Here is a 12,506-nt window from a genome sequence, read left to right on the forward strand (position 1 = left end):
AATAAGAATAGGTCCTCAGGGTTGTAAAGAGTTTTAGGCATGAAACAAATTTATCAAAACAGCAACCTAAAGGGAATAGTTTGTTTAAGTCTAAATATACAGCCCCCCACTATCATAGCAGAAATGGGCATATGTCAGAATTTCAGCTGTTGTAGAGTAACGGGAAGTGCCTATAAATGGTAAATATCGTGTGTGGGAGCATTTGCAGAAGACGGAACAGAATGAATGTGTTTAGAGGAAGGAGACATTATAATTAATGTGCATTTTACAGAAACTGCAGCCAGTGATCAGTCATTAGGCTTCACTTGATTAAAGGCCAAAGTCTGAGAATGTAAGTATTCAGATTAAAACCTTTTTCAGCTACGGGGAAAATTATGGCCGGAGCCTATAAAACCAGTGTATGTGTTAAAAAAACCTATCAAGCAAAACTACAACTATGGACTTAATAAGAGTTGGTTTGTGGGGTTTAGTTACTGTTACACATGTAGTTTTAAGAGAAAATGTTTCTGCTTTCTTTTATGTAAAAAATGTTATGAATTTTAGCACACAGAGTAAATCAGGAGTTATGGCCAGTTCTAGTGATATGACTAAATAGTTGCAGTATGTAATTTCTGTGTTCTGCCCTATTTGATGAAGTAAAAAGGTCATTGTCACAGTGTGTAGTAGTATATGGTTGTAAATTGGTTATTCTACAACACATGCAAAGGTAGCCACAATCTATATATTGGGAGCATAGCCTTACCAGAATTATCACTGAAAATTCCCATAATAACTTGACCTGGGTACACACACACACATATATATATATATATATATATATATATATATATATATATACATATTAGTATGTTCCATGCCCATATGTCAGCCACACATGTATTATGTGGTTGATTTTATTTTGTAAAGAGCAAATTAGGCCTCAACACGGGGTCCCAGGTATCTGCCCCTTCATCCAGGATGAGTACAGGAGAACACTAGTGCGTTATGCCCATTCTCATGAAGAGTTAAACTAAATAAATACACACAGATGTTCACACACACACACACACAGTGAAAAATGATGTTTAAAACTGACGTTTATTTACATCTCCAAAAGTAAATGCACATGGATCACCTCAACTAGCGATGTAAATCCGTATCAGTCACAAAGAACCATTGATGTTTACACCCACAGTTTTATCAATAATTGATAGATTTTCCCTATTTAATGTACAGCGCTGCGTAATATGTTGGCGCTATATAAATCCTGTTTAATAATAATAATAATAATAATAATTTACCCTTGCTTTGGAAATATTATAGCATTTCTCAGCAGAATCTCCATAAAATTTGCAGACATTCCTGCAATAACTCCCTGCTTATTAATTCAGAAAGGGGATATCTGTCATTTAGCAATGGGAATGCAGCAAGCATACATTGCCAATGCAACAAATGTAGTAAATGGCCCAAAAGCAAACAATCAGAATTAAAGTATAGTTTCCTTACTAAATCTCTCCAAATCTCTTTCTATGCAGTTTGCAGCTTTTCCTATACTTCTACACTATGGCCACAAAATGTGGGCTGCTTTGTGTGCTCTTTATAGTAAGGTGGTAGAGGATAGTAGAATATTCTAAACAAATAGGAAAGAAATAAGCACTATCTATCTATCTATATATATATATATATATAAAATCTGTCACTCACCTTGACCAGCATTTTTAGATACATTCCTTGATTCTTGCCTGTAAGAGAGAGAGAAAAAGGTTTAGGATTTGCTATGGCTGATTATAACAAAAATAAACACACATATCCTGTGGTAAACTGACCAAATCAACAAGTAATATTTGTTACATTTTTTCCTATAAAACTTGCTGCTTGTGACACCAACCAATATTAAAATATATCCTGTCCATAACAAATTGTGTGGAACCCCACATATCAAGTCATGTGTTGTTGTCCATAATTTAAGATTAAATCACTATGGCTTGCAAAAAAAATGAATTCTTCCAAGGCAAACATGTTCCTGACCTACTCTGAATAATACGATACTGGTGGCCTGTACAACAATGCACATAAACCAGGTGCTGCCATAGGGCATAAGTGGCCATACCAGTTTACGGAGCATGGCAGTAACTTTCCCTGGCACTGTCTAGCACGCTTGCTTGAGGTTCAGTATATGCAATACAAAGCACACGTTTGGGAATACACTGCAGTTAAGGCCTGCAAATGCTATCTGGCTCAGGGCAGGTCAGGCAGATTGCCTGCATTGTAAATATGAGTTCTATTGCTAGGGTAAGGTTGATGAAGGGAAAACATAGCAGTTAACTCTAGACCTCGTCTCGGAATATATGCTATTAATTTGTTTCTGGTTTTGAAGTAAGGAGGGCTGCTAAGATCACTACAACTCAGTAGGAGCTATTCTGTATTCTTTGATTTAGACCTACTTGGCTAGGATTTGCTGCCAATTAGAAGACATACAGACACTTCCTTTTTTCAGGTATTAATCATCTATCATTACTGACAGAACCATGATAGTCTTATAAACAGCTAGTGTTTATTTCAAATTTGTTTAACTAAAAATAGTTGCAATATGATATATCTTTAGATGCAAGCAATGGTAAATGATGGTGTATTGAAGTTGCTTTTTTACAAGCACAGGATAATTAACCTGTACAGTGGATACAAGTAAACCCTAAACACTGGATTCCAACAATGGCAACTGTTTATTTAGGGGAATGTTTTAGTAGTACAAATCTGTACATGCTTACCTATATATATATATATATCACGGTCCATTAGTTGACCTTCCTCATACTACAGAGGTCCTTTTTGCTGTATCTCTTAAATATTATTCCAATCACTTTTCTGAACACTCTGCTCTTTTCAGGGTCATCCTTACAAAACCTCTGAGGTGTAACCGTTTGGCTTGGCCTAAGTTCACAAAAAAGTATCTAGGTTTCATCTATATCATCTTATAATGAAGCGTTTGTAGCTATAAATGTCATCTGTCCATGCATTACAAAGTACTGTAAATATTTTCTATTTGGTTTATTGCTTCCATCTTCCATATAAAAATACACCAATGCTTGGGCCTGTATTACAGCCGACCCAAATCAATTGTGTCATTGTCCTATTACAGCTGCTTACAATATGATAAAGTGAAGGTTTCATCAGTGAAAACAAAGGTGATAAACACCTCCCTGCAATGTAAGGCCTCACCTTTGGCAGCATTGAACGCATGTAAGATATATAGCAACATAATTTACTAATGTATGTATACTGTATGTTTATCAATTCATTAGTGTCAGCTACTGGTATTTAAATGTTAGACCCTCATTGTAAATAAAATAACCTTGTTTCCTTATGCCCCATGTTATATTTCTAACATTTTTATGAATAAAAGATTTAGCTTCAGTTTAAGACACAACTTTATATTAGGAGAAGTTGCCTTTAATAGTACTCAGCTTTCTCTCAGATCTTTACTAAGCCTCTTGCCTTCCTCCAACTTGTCCTCCCTGCAAAACTAAAGCTAAAAAAAAAAAAAGTGAGTTGATAGACTCTTTATTGCACAAGGAACAGGCTTCATCTCTTCTGCAATAAAACAAACTTACATGTCTGTTCACAATTATTTCACTGTCATCTTCACCCAGTCCTCCTCTAGGTTCAGAATCTTCCGTCATCTTGACTGGCCAGGCTGGGATGATGTATCTGCATTCCAGCCTGGCCAATCTGGGCCAGAGTTCAAAAATTCCCGACAGCCAGGTATTTGGGATTGTACATTGAGATGTGTATGCACAGCTCAATGTGTACATTCTTAATAAGGCTACGTACACACATCAGATGATTGTCTTCCGATAATCACCCCAGGGCTGATATTGGACGAGAATCTGACGTGTACAGCTCTCGTCATGCGTCCTGGCGGATCTGCGGATGAGGACCAATCGTAATGCAAGTGAAGCAGGTGCCACTCCATTGTTCTCTCCCTCCCCTCTCTATAGAGCAGAACAGTGCGCTATGTACAGCACTCGTTAATGCATCGTGCAGTTGTTGGAAAGGATCATGAAAGATCCTTTCCAACGTCAATTATTGCATGTGTGTACGTAGCTTAAGAGTGTGAACAGGCATGTAAGTTTGGTTCATTACAGAACAGATATAGCCTGACCCTTCTGCAATAAAGAGCTCACATGTATTTAATTTGTTCCAAGAAAGACTGGATTGATTTTAGTACAATTGCTTTTTTCAACCTGACTGGGAAAAAAAATGGCAAACAGCACACGTCAAGAAAGCAGGATGACACCCCTCCCTGCACCAGTCAACATCTGTCATCTGATGAGGAATGTGCAGAGATGGAATTAGAAGGTGCTATGTCCTGGAGCTCAGTTATTACAGAAGGAACAGTATTAATTCTATGCACATTTATGTATATATAAAGTCTTTGATTTGAATACATTCTGTATGGGTTTATCATTCAAGCATACCTATTACCCATCCACCTCTAGCTTGCATTCTAAGCTTTCCTGAAATTCTGTAGACTGGGTCTGCTGCTCTGCTGAGATCAGCATGTTCTAGAATACAAAGTTCTATATTTATGGAGAATATAGAACACTTAACTGTGACATTTATTTACATGCAGAGTGAAGGATGTTTCTAATATGCCCAAGGGCTTTTTATATATACAGGGCTACACTAGTTATTAACATCCTATTTTACCCAACTGCACTCATTGTAGGATATCCAAAGGATAAACCATGGCCTTGTTTCGTGGTTTATATCATTTATTTGCTTTTTATATGAGGCTTTTACATATTCTACTGCCAAAGATACACTTGTATAAATGTTTGAAAACACAATATTCCTCAGAATTGTAGGTCCAGATGGAAATTGATGTGACTACAAGAATTTAAATGTAATGCTGGCCTATAAGGATTTCACAACTACTGATTCATTATTATAATCTTTTATACTGTTGCTGTTAAACATTTTGGTGATTGTGATTTTTACCTAAATAAGTATAAAGTCAAATGCTTTCACTACAATATCAAAAAAAGTTTTTTCTCCTTTCCAATTATTATTAAACAGGATTTATATAGCGTCAACATATTACGCAGAGCTGTAATTTTCAACACATTTCCAATGTGTTTGATTAGTAAGAAAATTAAAATGAACTTTGCTGGTAATAGCCTGGTATCTAATTCTGATTGGTTGCTACAATTTACTCAATTTAAATTCTAAACATAAACCACCATGTAAAAATATGTTTAACATAGCCTTTATGGACCTCTTTTTAAACATTTGTGAATAATTTTATTACAACACTCGGATCTACCCGGCTACTGCCATAGCAAGGACCATAGGGATTTCCAATGGAACGGTATGTTCCATGTAATACTATAAGCAGAAGAAATTTGCTCTTTATTTTTTTTTTCAAAAGGTGTCAGTTGTCCCTGCTAAGTCTCTAGAAAATCTGAGCAGGCCATCACATTAAATCATTTCGAAACCCTGCAAAGGTTTTGCAGAAATACAATAGCTGATCGTGACTGCATTTAATAAAACAGCACAGTTAGATTTGGGTCCCCTTTGTATACCTTTTCTGTACAAAAATTAGGTTTTTGCATGAAATCTGTTTACTAACAGATTGGCAGATATATGGAATTTATAAAATGTCAACAGTAATTGTATCTTTGACCCTACTGACAAAATAGTCTTTGTTGGTTGGTGGTCAGTGGATTACCTGTCAGTGGTGCATAGAATTAGCCATCAAGTAGCTGGGAGAAAATCAGTTTTAGGCTGACTTAGTCTTTTTATTTTATGGAGGGTAAATCAAGATCCAAGAAAAGGGTATATAAAAGTCTTTAGAAAAACATGGCAATGGTCTGCCCACCAGAAATAAAAATAGCTGCAGCCATTCAATAAATGAAAATATTGTAGATAGGAAGCTGCTCATACACTTTAACATTCATTGTTGATGGCAGAAAACAGCATTGTAGTACCTATGCTCAAGGCTATATGTAGGCCAATGTGAGAAAAAGACTCCTAGGAGTTCTGTGACCTATATACTTGTACTTTATCCATCACTCATTTTACAACAGTAACAAAAATAGGCAATTAAAGCCAAATGAAATGTGGATGATTAATAATATTTGGTGTCTTTTTGTCTTCCTGTGGTAAATAAATATTATATAAAGTAGGATGGAATTCTAAATTCTATGGTACGATCTTACAATCCTATGCTCTTTACCTCCTTCATAATTCCTTCTACAATAACCCAAACCTCCACAACAAAGTTTATCTAATGTTTCTTAGGAATATATGAAAACAGCAGCTTCATTACACTCACACTCAATATGAATACTGGGTCAATCCACCCAAAAAATGGAGCATAAGTGGCAATAGTGTGAATCACATCCATTTTTGGTAGCCCTGTAAGACCCTTTAGTACCCTCTCCCTCAGTTTGGTCCTTCTGCCCTGAGCCACCTAAAAGTCTAATGTCAGAACTTCTATTGGTCACTGCAGTTCTGGACCTAAAACATTGATGCGGGTGGGGCAAACATGGGTGCAGATTTTGAATTTATATCTCTTAAACAGTGAACTAATCAAAAGTCTGGGCAATTACAACCTAATTTTCCATGAAAAAAATGTATAGGCAAATGCTATCTTGAGGTAAAAGAAAATATTTAAACAGCCAGCAGATCAAGGGCTTTGGAGACGTCTGGCTGTAAAGGTTGAGCTTGGCCTGGACCACTGCCTCCTCATACATATTGGTCCTATAATGTGATAAGTGGCCAATAAGCAACAGGCAGGATTGGAAATATGGAAGAATGATGAACTAAAGCCAAAGATGAAGTTTGAATACCCCTTTAGCTGAATGTTGATCATCCTGCCATTTCTTAGGTGTTTGCAATGGTATTCTTGGCTTCCAGTTCCCAGGTTTACTTCACAAATCCCAGAGTAACTGATTTGTTTTATTATGGGTAGGGGAGGAAATTTATGTGATCAATCCCTTTAGAAAACTGACTCTCACATATAGTCTCACAGGATGGTTTGGCTCAGGGGCTGCTCCAACACACTGCACTTTACTAATATATGAATAGAACTGGAGATTCCAGGGACATTGTATGGTAAAACAATTTTTCTAAATGTAAAGCTGGGAACAACTTATGTGAAAGTCTATGTAAATCTTAGCCATTCTATGTAGACAAGTGAGTCAAATCATTTATTTATTAAGCAACCAAGAACTTTAGAAGGGCCTTTTAATCCTCATATTTTTCACAGGATAAAAGCAGCTATTTATTTTATGACAATGGGTATGCTCCATTTAATGGTAAGGTATTTATGAGATGTGATACTCATATGGCTATTTAAACTGAGCTTGGGATTCGATATACCCGTTGAACATGACATAAAATTCATAGGAACTATTTTGTCAATATTACTATGCTCCATCAATGGTTTCTGTGATCCATCAATATGTTGGGCAGTGCAGAGCACTCTTTCATTGTTTTAATCATCCTGTACAAGTAAACATGGCATCATTCAATAGATTTTAGATAACAATTTTTTTTAATTGTAACGCATTGCAAAAGCCAGTTAACTGCTGAAGCTATCAGATTTTTTTTCCTTTTTTTTGGGAAGGGTGTGGGTTAATTGACCACCAGCCTGCATTCTAATCAGCCAACATCTGTGCAACATCTGTTGGGCTCTTGGTCAGGCGGAGTGCGGGGGCAGACACAGGATTACTTCCTAGCAGGAGAATCTGAGCACAAAGGCTTCTGCTCTCTGCCTGCCCTTTGTACCAGCTGCCCTGGGTTGTAGAGAGAAAGGAGAATTCTTCATCACTGTTGGAACCAGTGCAGAGCCAAATATTAACTCCTCCTAACATTTCAAAACCTATATGATAAGATTGATTCTGTTACTGCAGTGCTTGCAGACCCATTGATTGTTTTTCCCTTACAGGCAATGAAGAGGTTAACTGATTTGGAGCTAAGATTATATGCATTTCTAGTAAATACACCCTGTACAATAGAGATGTAATATGTAATTGATAATTGGACAGCATTCTTGTAGAATGTACATACAGAGTGTTCAATATCATGTTATATTATACAGAAAAAATAATGACGTGAAGAACCTCGTGTCAGCCAATTAGAATTCAGATTTTAGCACCCTGGAATGAGTGGGCAAACGAAAACTGATTTGAGCAGAGATCTTATACAAAACTACAAAGCGGTTGAACTTTTAGAGGCATATTTATTAAAGCCCACATAAATCAATTGTGGTGTTTTGGGTTAGCTTTTCTCCTGCTGGAACTGGGGCTTTAGGGAAGGTGGAGGGAATTAATAAAACAGGGAGGGAACAGTTAAAAATACATCCAGCATACATCCAAATCAACAAAAGAATAGCTATACCAGAAGAAAGATAAAGTTTTGGAATGGCCCAGACAGAGTTTAGATCAAAATCCAATAGAAGATTAGTGGAATGACCTGAAGAGGATTGTACAAGAGATGCCCTCGCAATCTGACAAATTTAGACAAATATTGACAAGTCAAGATGTTTAATGATGATACTCCTACCCAAGGACTGAATGATGTAATTAAATCAAAAGGTGCTTTAACAAAGTGCACGTGGTGTGCACACTTATGCAATCAGCTTATCGTACCTTTTTATTTTTATCCTTTTATATGTTTACCCTATGAGATTTGTTACCCAATGGAACTGTACAGGTTACAGTAGGTCAAAGGTACAGGTAGGCCACAGTAAAGTTGGGGAACATTTTGAAATGATTCACTGTGGTCTCATTTTTTTAAATGACAAAACTCTGCTATATTAACAGAGGTTTAAACCCCTTCATATATCCACTGTGCATACAGATATATACTTATGAAGGGTGTTCATCAACATGAGATGATAGTTGGAAGTGCAGGCCAATAAATTGTAAAACTGAGTTACCATGAAGTAAGCTTAAAAACTAATGTTTATAGCAGATAAAAAAACATCCAGATCCCCGTGGTGTTGGCCTAAACCCTAGAGAAACAATACAAATCAGCTAAAAAATCCACTGCTGATGTTTATTTTATTGGTTAGAATAGTGAAAATTGTATTCCTTTCAAAGCTACATACACACACTAGATTATTTCGTCCTTCGTATTGGGTGAAAATCTGGAGGTTTCCCAATGTCATTCTTTTATTCCTACTGGACATAGCTGTGGAATACCTGAACGGGGCTTAGGGTAACTTACTTGGGTAATACCTAGTGGTTTGGTACATTTTGTTTGTTAATGTGTATATGCTTTGTACCGAGCAGTTTACACACATACGTATGCCACATATCCTAGGGTGTACAACACAGGATGTGTAGATCTGGGGTAGGCAACATTACGGGGTGGAAATCGCTTCCTATTACATAGACATCCTTGAAGATCTACTGTAAAAAGTGGTGTTTGATTTTAGAAGTTAAACCACGCAATGCTGATCTTTATAAAATGACACAGCAAACACACGAGGAGTGCACATGCAGCAAACAGCCAGTGGTGGCAGTAATGAGCTTGATTTGGGCTCAATGACAAACACAGATGCAGCACACTGCTGACCCATTGTAAAGCCACAATATCCAGACTGTTCAAAAGGAGATGGGCATGGCATGGTTGCAAAGTACTTGTCACATGGCTGTGATCTACAGGTAGATTGTAAATGACCTGTAGCCAACCCAAGGTGCAGAGGATTTCATTGTCTTCAGGTCCAAGGTCATGAGACTGTCTCCTATTTACCAGCGGTATAACCCCCTGTAGAATTGATTCAAGCTATCCTGATTGCTTTTCCATGTTGTTCTGTTACATACTGTTTATAATGACTATATATTATGCAGCCAATCTGACATTCACTAAAACATTCCCTGGTTGAGAATCCAATGGCAATATTCTCCACTGGGCAATGTTACAGTGAATTTCAAATTCCCTTCTTTATAAATAGACTGCTTTGTAAAAAAAAAAAAAAAAAATTATTAGGAAAAAACTAAATAAGCATTTTAAAATGTATTCCAAACCTAAGAAATCAGCTTCATTGTGGTCTCTTAGTAACACCAATGGAAGTGATTTGCTATCTGTGTTTTTTATAAACGTAAATACATGTAATACATTCAGAAATGCAGTGAGCTTCTAACTTTCTTGTAATAAGCTGACAAATGCCACCATGTGCTATGTAAAAAAAATGAAAAGAAAAAGAAAATATGGAAGTGTTTCCTTTCCTATGGTGAAATCTCTGCATCCTTATGTACTGTCTATGAGCACCAGGAATCTGCGTTATCTACAACTACAAGGATGCATCTTTTTGTACAGTTCCACTGAACATCCATGTGAGAAGAAAAGGGGCTGATCATACAAAGGGTAGGAACAAGGTGTCCACAGAAACAACATATTTTGCTGTGATTTATATTTTCAGAAGACATTGATCCGGTAGGAAAGCAAAATGGAATCAGCGTCTCCTCAGTAGCAATTACGCATGCATGACAAAATATTTATAGAAAATAAAAGGCCCAGTTATTTATACATTTTAAAGTACATTTACGTACGATTGCCCAGCAACAGTTCTGTACATAAGCTAACAATGCCGATGATGTAGTGAGATGTAAAGAAACCCCTACTTGCGTCCCCACTTTACTGACTCAGAGTTTTGTCCTCAATCAGACAGAAAGGCTTAGTCACAGAGTGCTGCAAATTGGGCACACGTCATATTTTTTTTCACTGGGAAACAATGTGCCTAAGAGCACAGGGAAGCAGACAGAATCATATATCTTCCCTATCGGCATTACTAACACTTTGGTTTATACACTGATAGACCCTTAGGCACCAAATCTAATTGATTCAGCTTCAAGGAGAAAGATGTCAGGTTACTTTTTTTCCCCATCATGTAAAGCTGTTTAAAGCTCTGGCCTTAATAAGAGGATCTTTTATCTACACCTGACTTTATATACTATATACAAAAGAGATGCCTTGCCTTACACTGACCTACACAAGTGACCAAAAATTTCTAAGCAAATGTTCCTAACAATTTACATTGTATTCTAGTGTATTCAATGTACTCAAATCAAATACAGGCTTTGTATATGTTACACACGTTTCGGTTTTATTACATGAGGGTCTAAGCAGACATTGCAGCTTTTACCAGCCTGCAGATTTAAAGACAGGCCAGCGTTTTGGTATCTTGTACTGGAAGTCAAGACTTCCACTACATGTCAGACAAAACCACTAAATGGCAGGACCCAATAGAAGCACCTAATTAAGCAAATGCCAAATAGAAACGTATAATTTGGCATCAAGGTATTCTGAACAGTCAGATGGAACCACAGAGATATAAAGTTTGAAACGGAGCCAGTACTACTTTTTGTAAAGTTATATTAGCATAGGCGACTGTTGTTGACATTTGATGTTATAATGTGTTGTCAGAGTGCAACAATTTTTTTTAAAAGGAGTATTTTATATGTAATCCTAATTGTACCCACACCACTAACATTTCTCAATAGTTCCGAATGGGAAAGGGTTTTCTTTACTCATCCAGTCTGAAAAGATTGGATACTGGAAAAGATACTGACCCTGCCACTGTATAACTATATATGATTTGAGTATTTTATATATTGGAAAATGCTGTTTTTTGTGTAAGGTAACACAACTAAGAAAAAATAAATAGCAGACAAGAATAGAATTGGTTGTAATGACAAGAAACGTAATTAGCAATACAAGTCCTTCAAAGGTTACAATAATTTACAAATTTTTACTTGCATTAGGATGTAATCTATATTTTTGTTGCTATGCACAATAACAAATGTTCTTGTTATATTCTCCAAGAAAATGTAGTGAATAGTAAGGATTCCTGGAAAGTAATGACACATTTATCACATTATTCATAGGCACAGAACAAGCCGTAGGGAGAACAATAAGCAGGTAGGGAAATAGACGTTATATATTTACAACTGCTGGTAACAAAGTTGTGGACAACACACCATTAATAAATAAATGGCCCTTGGATGTGACACATCAGGAGTAGGTAATGTGCCAAAGAACATTTGTGAGATAATAGAAGCATGTCAGCTTCCTTGTTCTTTTCCGCAATATTCTTCCCCACCTGGTCCCGCCCCTGGTTTCTCTGCTCAAGGCTTCACATTTAGAGAGGTGGCTGATCTCTCATGGTGCCAGTCACGCAAGCGAGTATACCGGGGACTCTGAAGCTCTGTGATGAACTTTTCCCTGTGTGTTGGGGAAGGAGGGGATTGGAAATTGAAAATATAGGGGAAAACAGAGAACAAGAAAAAGAATAGAATAAGAATATAAGAAATGACAATAAAAAAGAAAACAAGTATAGATAGAAATTTCAGTATCCTTTGTCATGATGAGAAATGATTACCTACAAACAAAGATAATTCCAGAATTAATTTGCACATTTTCATGGCAAATGTGTCTCATGAAATGGGTGCAAGTCTCCTAATGAAATGTTTTCTTGTGTCATAGATTTGACTTCTTCCATGTGAAATGATTTT

The 12,506-nt window shown here is 36.6% G+C and overlaps 1 protein-coding gene across 3 annotated transcripts in view; it reads right to left on the reverse strand.

Moving 5' to 3' along the window:
• PDLIM7 (PDZ and LIM domain 7) overlaps positions 1 to 12,506 on the reverse strand; it is a 59,452-nt gene that overhangs the window by 6,043 nt on the left and 40,903 nt on the right. For all 3 annotated transcript variants that reach the window (XM_072401015.1, XM_072401013.1, XM_072401014.1), the window contains exon 6: positions 1,684 to 1,721. In XM_072401015.1, coding sequence (XP_072257116.1) covers positions 1,684 to 1,721 — 38 coding nt within the window. The remainder of the gene's footprint in view (positions 1 to 1,683; positions 1,722 to 12,506) is intronic.

This window comes from Pyxicephalus adspersus, chromosome 2 (genome assembly GCF_032062135.1).
Source record: "Pyxicephalus adspersus chromosome 2, UCB_Pads_2.0, whole genome shotgun sequence".
Classification (NCBI taxonomy): Eukaryota; Metazoa; Chordata; class Amphibia; order Anura; family Pyxicephalidae; genus Pyxicephalus; species Pyxicephalus adspersus.